We start from the raw sequence: 17,792 nt of genomic DNA on the forward strand, positions 1-17,792 counted from the left end.
GTGTGTTTTTTGAGCTCTTTTTAAGGAGCCTTTCGGTCCTTATAATCTTCTTGTGAGTATATACTCTTTTATGAAGATTTCATGATTGTTTGTGAGTATCTTTTCCCTTGCATAATATCCTTCGAAGATTCATTAATACTTGTAACCCTTTGTGGATCTTTTGAGATTGGTTGTGAGCATCATTTTTTAAAGTTACAATAGTGGATTTCATAAGATTTTCAAACTTCACCATCTTTATGAATGCCTATATTGGCCTAAGTTTGTTATTTGCTCATTCAAGATTATTGTCATTTAAAAATCTTGCATTGCATAAAAGTGCATCTATTATCATTTGGTGTGCATTTAATTGCACTTTATATCTATCATAGTTGAGGCTTGTTTTTGACTTTTTGATTATTCCAAATCGGTTCTTACGCATGATGTTGCTTAATATTTCATAATTGTGTTAGTTGCATAATAAGTCTTTTTTGTATAAATGACTTCTTTTGAAGATTAAGCATAATTCGTGTTTATGCAAAATTGTTGTTATAAAGCATATTATTGTGATTGATTATATTAGACCTTTGATTCAATTTTTAATCGGTCCTCTTTTCTTTGAAAAGTGATTCCTAAAGTGTTTATTGCCTTTTTGTGGTATTTATATTTGTCCATCACATGTTTTTTTAATGATAATTGTTTTGGCCTTATTATTGTTATATTAGAGATGTTTGTTGAGGTGAGTTATGGGCACCTCGTGTTATATCATTCTAGATTGTCCACTTGCCATATTATAGATGGTTGTTGAGGTGAGTTATGGGCACCTTGGGACTCTAAAATGATTTGTTATATGATCTCTAATTATGAGTGTGTCACTCATTTTTTCTCTTTTCACCATTGATCTAATGAATGCTCTCATTTACATGTAAATGTGATGGATATATGGTGTTTGAAACCTTAAATGTTTTAAGGTATATCAAAATCAAGGTTTTGAGGATTATTGCCCAACCTTTTATTGTTTATGAATCATATGAGTGCATTTGCACATTTATGTTTTGTGCTTTTGTGCACAAGTGTTCTTGGTGTCTGTATATTCACACATTTATTCCAAAATGATATTGTTATGGGTATTCTTTTTGAAGAATATTATTTCAAGGTTTTATTTATATTTTTTCATTACAAGTTTTATTGCATCAAAAGTCTTCTCATTTTATGCCCCTTATCTAAGTGTCATCATATGTAGACAAGAATTTTATTATACCTTCGTGTGTTGGTAGCCCTTTGTTGGCTTTTGCTCTCTTGGTCTAGTAGCTGAACACACTTGTCTTGAGTGTTATTATATGTAGATTCAAGGCACGTTGATTCACACCATGGTGTGTGATTTTAGCCTATGTTGGCATTTGTGTCCTTGTTCTAGTCGCTGAGATGTATGCCCATGGTTGGCTTATTTCACTCATTTCAAGTGTCATCTTATATAGACAAGAGATGTATTGTGTTTTAGCCCATGGTTGACTTGTTACTCTTGTTCTAGTAGCTGAACATACTTGGTTTTGAGTGTATTTTTACGTAGACAAGAGATGTTTTTTGTCCATGTTGGCGTGTATTCTCTTGTTCTTGTCGTAGATGCACTCATTTCAAGTATTATTATATGTAGACAAGAGATTCTTTTGCACACCTTTGTGTGTGTCTTGGACCTTTAATGACATTATATTTATATTCTTGATCTAGTAGCTTATAGTGTTTTTTGTCAATTGAGTGAGATTTTCCTAAATGGGTAAGATTCTCTACTCAAATAACACTCTTCGTTTTGCCTCGTAAATGGATTTAAAACCTTGTGAACTCTTGTGTTTATTTTGTCTAAAGTATGCTTGAAGACTTCGTTTCTCTTGTTTGGCACTTCATTACATGTTTGGAGCTCATTAATGATTCCTTTAAGTATTAATTCATTTCATGATAGTATATGCATATGCTCTTTATGGCCTTTTAGGCTCTCATTCAATAAAGCATATGTAACTTATGCCTCTTCGTAGGCTTACTGTGGTGTCCCTTAGGGAACCATTGTGTTATTCTCCATTATGGAGTTATGTTTGTCCAATGTTGAACCTTATGAATGCATTATGCATTCTTGCAATTCATTTTCCGCATAATTTGCTTCCGCTCACTCTTTAACATGATGTATGATTTTGAAACTTTGGTTTTCTAAATTTACTTTTCATGCTAAAATAATTATCCTATCATGTGCTTCAAATTTCTATGCATAAGTTATATTTTTGCACCATTGTTTTGCGGATGTGTCATCCGATATGGTTTCAATTAATCTTGTTAGAAATGTTCCATTTGAGTAAAGTGCAAAGATATGTTTTACTTGTTTCTTTGTTGTTATTCCACAGGATCTTGGAGATAGGATAAAAGGAAGTACCTCGGATGGATCGGGACATATGTTCACCATTAGAAAGCAATTGAAGAAAAGCATTTACAAGTTTCAATAGCATCCTTACGGAAGCATCTTGGAGTCTTGCGCCTTTTTCAACCTTTTCGTTTCCCCGCAAAGTTTGAGGGGGGGTGTTAAAATATGTGTATGAGTACACATATATGTATGTTGAAATATAATCCTTAAATGTATATATATATATACGTATCTCTATTTATATATATATATGTATATTTTCTTCCTAAAATACCCTCAAGGGTATTTCTGTAATTTGTCATTTTACGCATATTCCAATTGGAATATGCATTGTAATATTTTTCTTTTTTCTTTTTTTATTTTTTGTTTTCGTACCATATTGGGGGCCTCCCAATAGCGACGTTGGGAGCCCCCAACGGTCACAAATGTGACCATTGGGGGCTCTCCGTCTCCTTTGGGAGCCCCCAAGGTGGTCCCTTTAAGGCTTATAAATAGGGATCTTTCCCCCTTGTGTAGATCACTCCTTAAAGGAGCATTTGCTCCATTGTATAGGGTTTTTACCCTCTTCTTCTTTTTTCTTCAATAATATTCAACTTATGACTTTAAGTCATATTTACCCCTTTTATGGGTTTATGTATTAGCACATGATGTGCTTGTGTTGTTCCATTGAGTGGGTTTATTCGCACTTCATGTGCATGTGTATGGGTTCATTATTGAACCTAATATATTCAAAGTCACTTTCTAACACCACGTACCTGTTTCCAGAGTTGAATCAGGTCAGCCGGTCTGTCTTGGTCACGCCAACACCCCAATTCTGGTACCGTCTCCCACTGCGGGACCTGTCACAATTAATAATCAGGTTGTCGGTGTTGGGCAACCAAGTCACGGGGCTCTGGCCGTGTATCCCAGCGTGAGTTCTAGTGCACAGGCCTGGCCTCGTGCCTGTGTCGCAGCTTCGATCCGGGTCCCAAGGCCCCAGCGTGACGCTGGGCCAGGCTGCTGGCACAACAGCGACAGACAGGCCCGTGACCCACTTCCCTGAGCCTGCGCGTGGGGGAGTTACTGCAGCCCACCTGCGTGCAGGGGTTCACGGATCTATGTGGATGGGTCCGAACCCGAGAGGGTCCAGACCAGACTTTGCTAGTACGGGACCCAGGCCCGGGTCTTGGGGTCCACCCTTTGGGTCCCCGGGAGTGGGTCCGAGTTCCAAACCCCCTTACCCGACCTACCCAGTTGGGTTTGGTTCACGGTTCGCCCCGAACCAGACCAAACCCATTATGTTTGAACCCCAAAATGGATCCAATGCCGACCCAAATTTGTATCGTACCCGGACGGAGCACCAGTTTGAATTTGAGACGAGTCAAAACCAGACCCAATTTGTTATGGATCAAGGATTGAGTTCGAACCAAGCTTTTTCACACCACAACTCGATCCAGGGTCCTGCCCATCCTATTCTGGGTTCGACGAGTAGCTTAGGACTAGACCCGATCCATATCCAATCGGGCGAATCATCCCAATATTATACCAACCAGACCCAATACTCGCACCAGAACCAACCCATTAACCTATCCCTGATCCAAAACCCAATACCATACCCGACCCAACACCACTATCCTAGCCCGACCCATAACCCAAACCCGTATTATCCCATTCCTACCCACCTAGAGCCCGAGACCCGACCAACCCTTCCACCTATAGTAGGACCACCTGTCATACCGGTGCCACAATGCCGGCCGCAGATGGTTCACACTCACGAGCGAGCCAGACAGAGACAGATTCCTACGCAGATTCAATAGGGACCGGCACGACCAGAGCGCCGACCACAGGTCGTCGGAGTTCATCAGCATCAGTTACCAGGAGAGCAACATCGTGACGAAGGAGATGATGTCATGATGACGCCTTCTAGAACGAGTACCCAACAAGCATGGTGGAGGCCCGTCAGCAGAGAGCACAAGAGCACCCCTCCACATACAGGGTGAAGCTGGATCTTCCAGAGTTCGCAGGTCGGTTCGATGTGGAGCAGTTCTTCGACTGGTCTTATGTCGTCCAGTTCTTCTTTGACTACCACACTGCCGCTGAGCACCGTCGTGTCTCCCTAGCCTCTACTCGGTTGAGAGGCCTAGAACAGACATGGTGGGTTGAGCTGCAGAGGTCGAGGGAGCGGCAGGGGCTAGAGCGCGTACAGACTTGGGAGGAGATGCAGAGGTTAATGCAGTCTAAGTTCGTGCCATCAGATCACGCTGAGAGAGCTTACAAGGAGTACCTTACCTTGCGTCAAGGCACCCGAACTGTGGAGGAGTACACTGCTGAGTTCCACCGTCTTTCCCTACGAGTGCAAATCGAGGAGACCGCTGGCCAGCAGGTCACGAGGTATATTTCTGGTCTTCGTCCTGCTATTTCTGATGACTTCAGTTGTGTCACAGTCGAGTCTCTAGATCAGGCAAGCAGTTATGTCAAGAACATCGAGGAGAAGTTGAAAATGAGGCAGGATTATTGAGTCTCCAGTAGTGACCAGTCCAGTCGACCCAAGTCGAGTTTCCCTAGCAGGGGAGCGAGCTCCCCTAGGAAGGAAGACTCAAAGTCCACCCCTAGAGTTGACCCTAGCAAACCCGACCAGTCCAGACCCGCTTACCACACCAGATCCAAAGCCAAGCCCAGTGAGTCTACCATTCGTTGTTTTAGGTGTCAGGAGTTAGGTCATGTTGCGTCCAAGTGCCCCACCGTGAGCAAGAACATACATTTCGTAGAGGGCATTGTTAAGTCAACGTCCGATAGTGAGAGCGAGGGTGAGTCGTTTGTTGAAGGAGATGACGAGAGGGAAGTCGTAGAGTTCGATGGCAACGTCGAAAATTTGTTGTCCATTCGTCATGTTTTGACCGCACCCCGGGAGTCGGCCCCGACAAAATGGTTGAGGAATAACATTTTTACAACCCGGTGCAACTGTGAGGGGCACGCGTGTGATGTTATCATTGATACTGGGGCGTGCGAGAATATGGTATCCGAGAGTGTCGTATCCACCTTGAACCTAAAAACGGAGAAACTGCCCCAACCTTATAAGATGACATGGTTCAAGAAGAGAAACGAGGTCCTTATCACCCAGTGTTGTCTAGTCCGGTTTTTCATGGGGGAGCATTACCACGATGAGGTGTGGTGTGATGTAGCCCCCATGAACACGTGTCACATCCTCTTGGGACGTCCCTGGCAATTTGATCGCAAGACCATTCATGATGGCCGTAGGAACACGTACTCGTTCATGTTTAAGGGTCATAAGATAGTCCTTCTCCCCATCAAGGAGACCGAGTTTCCCACGGTGGATAAGCCTAAGCCAGTTTCCCGGCTTGCAGGCCTATCCTACCGGTCTTTCTTGAGCCATTGTCGGGAGGATGGTTATTGTTATGCCCTGGTGGCTAAGTCGTCGACGAGTACGTCATTGCCTGTTCCCATGGACATCGCGCCCCTTATTGAGGAGTTTCACGATATTATGCCAGATGACCTCCCAGATGGCCTTCCTTCCATGCGAGTTGTGCGGCATGCTATTGATTTTGTTCTAGGGTCGAGTCTTCCTAACCTCCCCGTCCCCGCATATCGCATGAACTCATCTGAGCATGCCGAGTTGTTGAGGCAGATTCAGGATTTACTGCAAAAAGGTTTTATTCGTGAGAGTGTGAGCCCTTGCGCAATACCCACCCTACTCACCCCTAAGAAAGATTGGTCCATGCGCATGTGTGTAGATAGTCGAGCGATCAATCGCATCACTGTCAAATACCATTTTCCCATCCCTCGTTTGGATGATATGTTTGACATGTTAGCTGGTGCTGCCATTTTCTCCAAAATCGATTTAAAAAGTGGGTATCACCAGATTCGTATATGGGAGTGGATGAGTAACCAATGTCCGCACTTGTGGAGGGGTGACAACCAATTTTCCTATAACGGTTGGGTTACATCAAGGATATGCATTAAGCCCTTTCCTATTTGCTATAGTGATGGATGAGCTTACGAGATCAATTCAAGAAAATGTGTCGTGGTGTATGTTGTTTGCTGATGATATTGTTTTGATTGATGAGTCTAGAGCTGGGGTTAATGCTAAGTTAGAATTATGGAGACAGACATTGAAAGCAAGAGGTTTTAAGTTGAGTAAGAGTAAGACAAAATATATGGAATGTCGGTTTAGTAAGCAACGAAGTAGTGATGGGAGTGTAGTGAAGCTTGGTGAGCAAGAAATACCGGTGGATGACTGTTTCAAATATTTGGGATCTATCATTCAAAAGTATGGAGAAATTGATGGAGATGTAAATCATACGATAAATGTTGGGTGGATGAAATGGAAAAGTGCAACTTGAGTGTTGTGCGATCGTAGAATGCCATTGCGGTTGAAGGGAAAGTTTTATAGGACGACAATTAGGCCCGCTTTACTACATGGTACGAAATGTTGGGTTGCCAAGAGACATCATATTCAAAAAATGGAAATGGGTATAGCTGAGATGCGTATGCTTAGATGGATGTGTGAAAATACAATAAAAGAAAAGATTTGAAACGAGGAGATACGTAAGAAGGTAGGCGTTGCATCCATTGAAAATAAGATGAGAGAGAATCGTTTACGGTGGTTTGGACATAATCGGCGAAGGCCTAATGATGCTCTAGTTAGAAGGATGGAGAAATGGGAAAATATATTAGTTAAAAGAGGTTGGGGTTATTAGAATATGAATGGAATTGGATCCCTTATTGGATGCATATCCATATCGAGTTTTATAATGTTGTATTTTACTTTTCTTATACAGGGCATTTTTGTCCTTGTAAAAAGGTTGTAACCCTATTTAATATAATTAAGGATTACCGCAGCCTATCGAATGAAATGAGAGGCTGCTGATTCCCAGAAAGCACGAGTTCTCTTCTTCCTCCCTTCCCATACTCTTCTAGATTTCCTTAATAACAAGATCTGCCAGTCGAAGGGCAGTTCTACGATGGTATCAGAGCAGAGAGCCTAAAGGCATCATCAGACTCTTCCAGAAAAGTGCGTCAAAGAGGTTTGCTTCAAAAAAAAATCCAAACCCTTCTTCCACCGTCCTCTTACCTTTTCTTCTTTTCTTCCTCTGCTATTCTTTTCCCTCAAACCCCTTGTCTATTTCCTTTCTTCCTCCCTCTTAACATCTCCTTCTTTTCTTTTAACGTCTCTTCTGATATTCTTTGTATTTCTAGGTTGCTGTTAAAACGTGATACGATCCTGTTTAGTTTTATTTCATTGTTGCTGTTAAAACGTGATACGATCCTGTTTAGCTTTATTTCATTCATATTATTTTTCTGGGTTGCTGTTAAATCATCATTTTTCTGGGTTATTGTCTTTAACATCAGAAAATCAATACGTTTTGGCTGATTCCTTGGACTCTGATCTGCGTATTTCGTTGAGGGTATCTTTTCTGTATCACGTTACACATTAGTTTCAACATATGCTTCTTGGTTTGAATCACGTCAACATATTATTTGAGATATTTGGATTCTACTAACAACATCGTTAGCCTGCAGTTTGCCTGATCTCAAAAAAAAAAAAAACTCTTTGGTCTCAATCCGATCATGGACTCTTCTTTTTCCCAATCTGCTCTTTCTTCTAGCTTTTTGGGTCAACTTGTTTCAAAGAAACTCAATAACAATAACTTCTTGACCTGGAAAAGACAAATTATTCCTTTTATTAAAAGTCAGGACCTCTTTGGACACTTGGATGGATCTGTCCCAGCCCCGTCAAAATTTGTTGTGCAGGAAATTAAAGATGCAGGTGAAGCTATCTCGACTAAACTCACTCGAAACCCTGATTTTGTTTCCTGGATAAAACATGACCAAGCTCTAATTGCATATATTACCTCCACCTTATCCTAGGAAGTTCTTATTGCCATTTCTGATGATTGCTCTGCCAAGGAGCTGTGGGAAAGAATGGTTCATACATACTCACAGATTTCAGAAGGTAGAATCATGTACCTTAAGCGTGAATTCCAATTACTCAAAAAGGGGACTATGACTATTATGGAATTCCTAAACAAAGTCAAGAGTATCACTGATGAGCTGGCTGCGGTGGGGTGTAAGGTATCAGATCGAGACATGGTTCAACAGACATTGAATGCATTGGGACAAGAATATCATATGTTTGTGACCTCTTTGTTATGTCTACCTGAGCTCCTTAGCTTTGAAGATTTGTGAGCCAAGATGTTACAATATGAGGCCACGTTGAAGGGTTTAACAGGTGAAACAAGTGGACAATCTGATTCTCATGAAGTCCTTGCTACAGGCTTTAGTTTAGGGCGCGGACGTGCAAACAATTATTTTGGTGAAGGACGAGGAAGAGGGAGGGGTGGGCAAGGAGGACGAGGATTGCTCCCCACTCCCAATGGATCACCCAATTCATTTACAGGAAGTCAAAACAGCAAGAGTGTTCCCATTTGCTATCAGTGCAACAAACGTGGCCACATCAAAGCCAACTGCTGGTTCAATCCCCAAAATCCTCAAAACCGCAATAGAATACAAAACAATAGAAATGTTGCTAAATCAGGATCTGCGGGTATCTTTCGGGTTCATGATGATGCTAAGGACCTTCTCTTGTCTGTTATGGCTAACCTGAACCTGAAACAGAATGATGATGGAATATGGTATGTTGACTCTGGGGCAGCAGCTCATGTCACTGGCAATGCAGGTAAGTTCTCTACTTTAATCCCCTATTTTGGTAAATCTAATATTGTAACTGGAGATAGGACTCACCACCCTATTTCAAATGTAGGCAACGCCTCATCCCTTTGTCTGCATCCTCATCCATTCCTTTATCTAATGTTGTTCATGCACCAAATATAAAGAAAAACATTGTCTCTGTTTCTAAGCTTGTTGATTCTACCAATTCATCTGTTGAATTCACTCTTACTTCTGTCTTTGTCAAGGATCTTCAAACGAAAAAGATGTTCGCTAAATGAGAGCGACATGGAAATATGTATATCTTCAATAAAGATCCAACCTCCACTGTTCTGAAGCCCCCCAAATCCGATCACGCCTCTACAAGTGTTTTCAGTATATCCTAATATAATAAGTCAGAACTTTGGCATTCCCGTCTTGGTCATTGTAATCAAGTTTTTATTGAAAAATTAGTGTCCAATGGTTTCCTTCCAGAGTCTGTTTCATCTTCGTTGAAGAATAAAATGTGTTCCAGTTGCCAAGTCTGCAAAAGTCATGTACTTTCTTTTTATCAAATAAATAAAAGAACCTTCATGACTTTTGAGATAATATATTCTGATGTTTGGGGCCCAACCCCCAATGTTTCCTCTTTTGGAAGTAAATATTATGTATCCTTTATTGACAGTTTTTCTTGGTTTACCTGGATATTCTTCATGAAACACAATTCAGCGGTTTGTCTTATTTTTCGTCATTTACATGCCTATGTTAAAACCCAATTCTCTCAAAATATTCAAATTCTACAATATAAAGGAGGTGGTGAGTATTCCTCCAAAGAATTTTTAGATTTTTTCCAAGATAACGGGATACATCGTAGAGTTTTTTTCCCGTACACTCCACAGCAAAATGGAATTGCTGAACGCAAACACAAACATATTGTGGAAAGTGCAATGAGCATGATGCATGGTTCTAACGTCCCTGTTAGTCTTTGGACAAAAACTTTTCATACTGCCACTCATGTGATAAATCGCCTTCCTATGCCCATCCTTGAAAATCAGTCTCCCTATTATGTTCTCCATGGTGTACATCCAGATTATGATGAGCTACGAGTTTTTGAATGCATATGTTATGTACATATTGATAGATCCATGAGAACTAAATTTCAGGACAAAGCCTCTATATGCCAATTTGTTGGTTATCCAGATGAACACAAAGGTCACAGGTGCTATGATCCTGCAAGTAAAAGAATTCGAATTTCCAGAAATGTGGTTTTTGATGAAAATAGTTTTCTGGGGAATAAAGCGGATCACAATCGTGAACATATTGACACTACTGATAATTGGTATGATCCATGGCTCAGTGCTGAACTTATTTCACATGCTGCGGAACACACTAATCTGGCTTCCGAAAGCACATGTGATGAGGCATCAAGAATAGAATGTCTGAGATACAAAGGAAATGTCTATACCAGGAGGCTCAAAGAGCAAACAGATGTGCCTGCTGGAGAACACGTGGCCTTGTCCAATAACGGAGAGGCACCAAGAAGATCTGGCAGAATAAGGCATCCTATTGAAAAGTGGGTGAGTTATAATAATTTTTCAATGGATTTTCAGGTTTTTCTATCCAAGATTGAAAAACACGAAGAACCACTTGGTTTTTGTCAAACTATTCATTCTAACAAATGGATTGAAGCGATGAATAAGGAAATTGAGGCGCTTTATGAATGTCAAACATGGGAGATAGTTGGGCGTCCCCCAGATAAAAATGTTGTTGGCTCAAAATGGGTTTATAAGATTAAATATAAACCGGACGGTAGCATTGAACGATACAAAGCACACCTCGTTGCCAAAGGTTTTACTCAAGAATACGGTCAAGATTACGAGGAGACATTCAGCCTAGTCGTGAAAATGGGAACTATTCGTATTATTCTTGGTCTGGCAATTGAACATGAGTGGACTCTTAGTCAATTTGATGTTAAAAATGCATTTTTGCATGGGGACTTAAAAGAAGAGGTTTACATGGAGCAACCTCAAGGTTACGCAGAGGGAGACCCAAAGGAATATGTATGTAAATTAACCAGAGCATTGTATGGCTTAAAGCAAGCCTCCAGATCTTGGTTTGAAAGCTTCTCCTTAGAAATTCAGAACCACTGTTTCATCCGGTCCCAACTAGATCATTCTCTATTCACATACAAGGATGGAACCACTGTGGTTTTCCTACTCATATATGTTGATGATATCGTAATCACTGGTAATGCTCCTAACCACATTCAGCGAATTAAAGTGCTACTAAGTATGCGGTTCAAGATGAAAGATCTTGGGGAACTGAGATATTTTCTTGGTGTAGAGGTGGACAGATAAGATGGAAAAATGTCATTGACTCAACACAAATATACTCTTGATCTTCTGGCCAAAGCAGGAATGACAAATTGCAAACCTCTGCCTACACCCAGTGTTGTCAATCAAAAGCTCAGCATTTGTGATGGTGAGTTGTATCCTGATGCAAGCAAGTACCGCAGTATAGTGGGTATGTTACAGTACCTCACTTTTACCAGACCAGATATCGTATATTCTGTAAATCAAGTATCTCAGTTCATGCATAGACCGAAAACTGGTCACATGGATGTCGTCAAACGTATTCTTCGCTATCTAAAAGGCACGGTGGGTGATGGACTCACATATGTTCAGTCTTCATGTGGCACACCAAAACATGAGATATTGGCTTACACAAATGCAGACTGGGCAGGGGACCCAGATGAAAGGACATTTGTTTCAGGGTACTGTGTTTTTATTGGAAAAAATCTCATCTCATGGAGCAACAGAAAACAGAAGGTTGTGGCAAGATCTAGCACAGAAGCTGAGTATAGATCTATGGCAGTTGCCACAGTTGAAGTGACCTGGATTAGGCATCTACTTGCAAAGATGGGAGAGAATGTCTCAAGTTCAAATCTTATGTGTGATAATAAAAGTGTCATACAAATTGCAATCAACCCTGTTCATCACAGTCGGACCAAGCATAACGAGATTGACCAACATTTCATCAGACAAAAGATAGCATCCAAAGAAATTGAACCAGTTTATGTGTCTTCAGAAGACCAAGTCGTTGATGTGTTCACAAAAGGTCTCACAAGGAACCGTTTCTGGTATCTGAAGAACAAGTTGCACATGGTTTACTCCCATGCACAACTTGAGGGAGGGTATTAGAATATGAATGGAATTGGATCCCTTATTGGATCCATATCCATATCGAGTTTTATAATGTTGTATTTTACTTTTCTTATACAGGGCATTTTTGTCCTTGTAAAAAGGTTGTAACCCTATTTAATATAATTAAGGATTATCGCAGCCGATCGAATGAAATGAGAGGTTGTTGATTCCCAAAAAGCACGAGTTCTCTTCTTCCTCCCTTCCCATACTCTTCTAGATTTCCTCAACAACAAGATCTGTCAATCGAAGGGCAGTTCCATGAGGGGTAGGCCTAAGAAGACTTGGATGGAGATGATAAGAAAGGATATGAATGCTTTGAACCTCACCGAGGATATGGCATTGGATAGAAATGATTGGAGGAGAAGGATTCATGTGGAAGACCCAGAATGATTTTCTTTTTTGGTTCATATCGCCGACCCCAATTGTTTTGGGATGAAGGCGTAGTTGTTGTTTGTTGTATTTCAATTTTAATTTCATATTGTTATTTAGTTATGATGTTTTGTATGATTATATGATTTGTATCAGTTATTGTCTTATTGATTTTTCATTTTCTTTTTTTTTTTCGGAGATGTGGTGGACTAGGTTTGGGAGTAATGTTTCAAACCTAAGAGTTTTTGCTATTCGCATCCTAAGTCAAACATGCAATGCAAGTAGATGCAAAAGAAAATGAAGCATCTTTGAGTAGATTCATACAAAGCGAATAAACAAATTATAGCACAAAAGGCTCAATGACCTCGTGTACGTTCGCTATAACTTATGACCGAGGCAAAGGTAATTTTAAATTTATAAAGTTTATTTGTCATATTCATATGTTATTTAATATTTTTTTATGCATACAAAACTCAACTAATTTTAAATTTTTATGTTATCTTTTTAGACAAATATAAAAGTTGTGATCAGGGAGAAATAAAGAACAGTTTAATCCCATCAGTTTAGAGAACTTCGATGTATTAAATGAATGAGTTCAAGAAGCAGACCTCCTGAATGAATAGGACATTCAATGGATAAATGTGGAGGGAGCTCAGAACGTAGATGACGAAGACCCCACTTATATTGGAGATGATTTGAATGTCAAAGAAAGAGGAGAAGAAGAACAAGAAGATAACGATATTGATGATGATTGATGGTATACTTTTTAAAAACTTAGTTATGTATTGCAATTTGTAAGTGTTAAGTATTCATAAACTTGTTTTTTATGTTTTTTGATGAATCTTGTGGCATGTTCTTAATTGAAGATATTACTATTTTGCATTATTCTTGTAAGATTTGATGATTGATGATGTGTTATGTAGCACATATAGACATAAATGCTTTACACGTGATTGTATAGTTGCATTTTGTGCATTTCATCACTGTTTTATGTGTTATGTTTTTTTAGAATTTCTGCTAATTTTTTATGAATTTTTAGAATTTTTATTTTTTTTTAAAAAATATGATTTTTTACAATACGATACATATCTTATTTTGGGTCCCACCGATATGGGTTACGATACGATACATACAACCTTGTTTACCACCATAATATGCAGACAATGTTTAGACTTGCATAGGATATTCCATGGTTGCCAGTTGAGGAAGCGAGAGCGGGAAGCGAGGCACTTTCAAAATTTTAGGAAGTGGGAAGCGTGGGACCACTTAGGAGTGATTCGGAAATCGTCTCTGAAGCGACCTAGGAAGCGAACCGGAAGCGAAGGGGAAGCGAAAAAAATAAAAATAAAAAATAAGAAATACAAAAAAATTGAAAAAATAGGGGAAGCGAGGGGGAAGCGTGATGGGAAGTGTGTTTCCCATTTAAAAGTGGTGCTTCCCCGCAAGCTTCGGAAGCGCGACGTTTCGCGCTTCCCCTTTTACTTAGGCGCTTCCGGTAACTCTGGGATATTCCTTGTAATGAAAAGAAAGTAAAAATGCAAATGCATCAGATATCTATGAGCTTTATAACATATTGATTCACTAGCATTAAAAGAAAAAATACATGCATACATTTATTTATTTTCTTATTCTCAGAAAATGCACCACATCTCACCCAAGGAAGAGCTAAGCTCTGCAAGAGCCCAATATGACTGAAGTCGCAGAAATAACAATTCAATTCCTGAAATTATGAAACCATCTACTTATTTATTATACAGTCAAATGTAAAAGGTATAACTATCACCTACTTATTTATGCTGTCACATGCTTGCGCTTGCCATATGCTGCTTACAGATCCCACTTCTGCACTCTTTGTAATTATTTCTGATAGAGTGTCCAAACTTGCTTCAGAAGATGACATGAAAGAAACCATATTATGCCTTTTCACGAGCTCTTCAATAACAAATTCTGAATGACCATGATAGCTTATTACATTGGGATTAATAGTAGAGGGATCCAAATATGGTACAGGACCCATAACACTGGTTTTGCAGCTATCAGCTTTGCTAGACTCATCGTGCACAACGTGGCTTTCCTTGAAGGCTAATGGTGTCTCTAATTGCTTTGTACAACCATTTTTACTTTCAGGTATACCTCTAGATGTTTCATAAGACACCAATTTGTTAACATAAGAAACAAGGGGCTCAGATTCCTGGGACATTCTGGGATCATCAAAATCCAACTCAACCACTGCAGATAATAGAGCATGCAATTGTGCATCCCTAAGTGGTAGCGCATTGAGTAAACGCTCCACCACAAAATATCTTGCCTTCATGAGGGTGGCAGAGGAGAAATGAGCAAGACCCTGCAGTTCAAAAAGTAGCAGACACCTGTAAACTATGCTTGCCAAACTAACCAAGTAGCCAATAATCTTCATCAAGTACATATTTTATGGTAAGGGAAGCTTCTATGGTTGCTTTCATTGTACCAAAATTTCATACTGACTACCTGAGGAAAAGAAGGATCTGAAGTCAGTTCCAGCAAGGATGCATCCAGTTCCTTCACTGATTCTTGATAATCAGCTGAGTTGGAAATTCTCCGAAAAACCTGCATAAGTATTATGTAATCTGGAATTAGCAGTTGAAGAGCCAGAATTTTGATAAGTACATAATGACATCACAAAATCCTATGCAGGAAGGCAGCAACATGAAGCATTTCAGAAAATATGATCGGAACTGTGTTGGATTATCATAGAGTTACCATATTCAACATTGTCCCATGATTCTCCACCAAGTGTTCCCATGTGTACTGGGGTCTATATGGAGTAAATATTCTACAATAGCAAAACAATGTCTCTTGAAACCTAGCAATGTGCCAGCCGATACCATTATTCCTGCGAGAAGGGATTGACAAAAAGATTCATACGAAACGATTTTATTGTGCTCTAAAATGGTTCCACATGCTGATTGGAGACATCAGCAAGTCATGTCACAGGCCAGCACACATTTCTTGTTCCTCCCATTGAGCACCCATTGAAGACTGACCATTACACGACTAAGATCTGACAACTCTTGGAAAAAATCCAACAAGTCCTACCCTATTTGCAGGTCTCACTCACCCCCTACACCCTAGCTCACCCCCTTCATGATTACTTTAGATTTTCCCTGAGACACAGCCAAACAGCTCACATCAAGGGGCATATCCATTGCAGTCAAGCACTCTGTGATGCTGGAGAGGGGTCTATTAGAGTTGGTCACTCGGCTGGGTCTACTGGAGCTGGTCTTAACTTTCTGCAAGAAATGGTCAAGATTCAAAACCACATACTGACAGACAAGCAGCTTACATCGAACAAGACAATGGGCTTCAAGCCAACTAGCTTACATCGAGCGTCCAAGCGCTTAAACAACTGTTTTGATTGCAAACCACATTCCGATGACTTCAGAAAATTGGAATTACATACATCAGGATTTCGCTGCACAATTCTACATTTATATACATATCCTGACCCTAGTGAAAACAAAACCTACACGACTACAACCAATCCATAGACAAACTTCCAGTCTAATCTCCAAACTCTTGAGTGATGGACTCGATATATTCAAAATCCATCGAAGTTGGGAGTGCATTCTGTGTGCATAAATGCTCGACCTATACGGAAATGCTAGATTGTAGACTGCATTATTCAGAATACATTTTCACCATAGCTGTGAACCTGGCTTTCATATCTGCACAATACAGCATCGTGCATGCCAAGTATGAATTTGTATAAGCAAATGGTTGATGAGAAATCATTCACATGGTTCCCATCATTCCTTATCCCAACTACATGGGGTCGTCTTTATGAGTCATATTTCTTCATTTCTGTCTATCTAGAGCTACAACTTAGGTCACTTTACAATCTTTCATGTCACCTCTAACTGCCTCCTTCCAAGCCTTCAGTGGTCTTCCACTTTTCCTAACTCCTTCTGCCTGTACCATGCCAACCTTTCTCACATGGCTCCCATATGTCCCCAACATTTTCGTAGACTATATATCTTCTTCATGCTTCATGAATAAGTATACAGGGTCCATAATTCCCGATTACCTCACCAGGATTTCCTAGCACTGAACCTACAAAAGGTGGCACTCTTGACTATCACGCATCAAGAATTCGGGAGTAAAATTTTATTCGGATCACGCGTATCGTATTACTGATTCAGTACCCTACGCGGCATTAGATCAAAATTGCGCTGAAACGTTGTTTGGGTACGCGAATTCGCCTAAATCACTTGTTTCTAGGGCTCCCCCAAGAGCCCTAAGAGGGTTTTACAAGTCCCCATCAAGATTTCCGGGCTTTAAAACAACGAAGAACGATCTTCCGTACAAATCAATCACGAAAACTAACACTCAGACGTTTTCATCGATCCGAAAAAACACAAATTGTTGGGACTAACACCGAAAAAAATCGACTCAACGACGAGTTACAAAGAGAAGTGATGAGAGAGGTTGGGTGGGTCGGATCAGTGCGATCACTGACCTGCTCGAAGAAAAGTCCCCACTGGAGGGCTTTCTTGACGTTGGGGGCGTCCCAGTGAGCGGGGAGGCCCGACGATTGGCGGCCGGACGCCAGAACGACGATGTCGACGAACCCCTTCACCAAAAACAGGAGGTCCGGCAACGAGATGTCAGGGTGAGACCACCCCATCTCTCTCTCTCTCTCTCTCTCTCTCTCTCTCTCTCTCTCTCTTGTGGATCGTTCTTGCTTCGCGCGCGCGCTTCGATTAAATAGTAAGCTAAGGCTCTCTCAGCTTCATATCACATGGACACGACTAAGTAGACACTGGACGCGGGGGTGTGTTTGCGGACTTAGAGTAAGGACTCAAGGAGGCAAACCTATACTGTAAATGTGGGAATTAGGGTTCTGTCGATAGTAACAAACCATTCTTTTGGTAAATATGGACAGCCAAAATCTCGCAATATTTTGAACATTTTTATAAATCTTGTAATTTTTAGCATAAATAAATAAATAGAAACCAATTTTTAATTAATGTTTACAAATAAATTTTTTAAAATTTAATTTCAGTTTATACTTACCAGAAAATGGCCAGTCAATTTCTTATTTTTTGTTTAAATGTTTATATTTGTCACACTGTTTATGTGCCCAAGTGGCAACGTTTCCAACGATTCCCAAAGTCATCTCTATCTTCATACTCCTCTTTTGGAGTTCATTATTG

The 17,792-nt window shown here is 40.3% G+C and overlaps 1 protein-coding gene across 1 annotated transcript in view; it reads right to left on the reverse strand.

Moving 5' to 3' along the window:
- The window catches only part of LOC149845475 (fanconi anemia group F protein (FANCF)), a 43,471-nt gene extending 26,164 nt beyond the window's left edge, over window positions 1-17,307 (reverse strand). The window contains exons 1-3 of the mRNA XM_089995767.1: window positions 17,096-17,307; window positions 15,088-15,186; window positions 14,388-14,944 (exon numbers count right to left, since the gene is read on the reverse strand). Coding sequence (XP_089851893.1) covers window positions 14,388-14,944; window positions 15,088-15,186; window positions 17,096-17,263 — 824 coding nt within the window. The 5' untranslated portion in view covers window positions 17,264-17,307. The remainder of the gene's footprint in view (window positions 1-14,387; window positions 14,945-15,087; window positions 15,187-17,095) is intronic.
- Between the last annotated feature and the right edge of the window lie 485 nt (window positions 17,308-17,792).

This window comes from Nuphar pumila, chromosome 2 (genome assembly GCF_984573655.1).
Source record: "Nuphar pumila chromosome 2, dmNupPumi1.hap1.1, whole genome shotgun sequence".
NCBI lineage: Eukaryota > Viridiplantae > Streptophyta > Magnoliopsida > Nymphaeales > Nymphaeaceae > Nuphar > Nuphar pumila.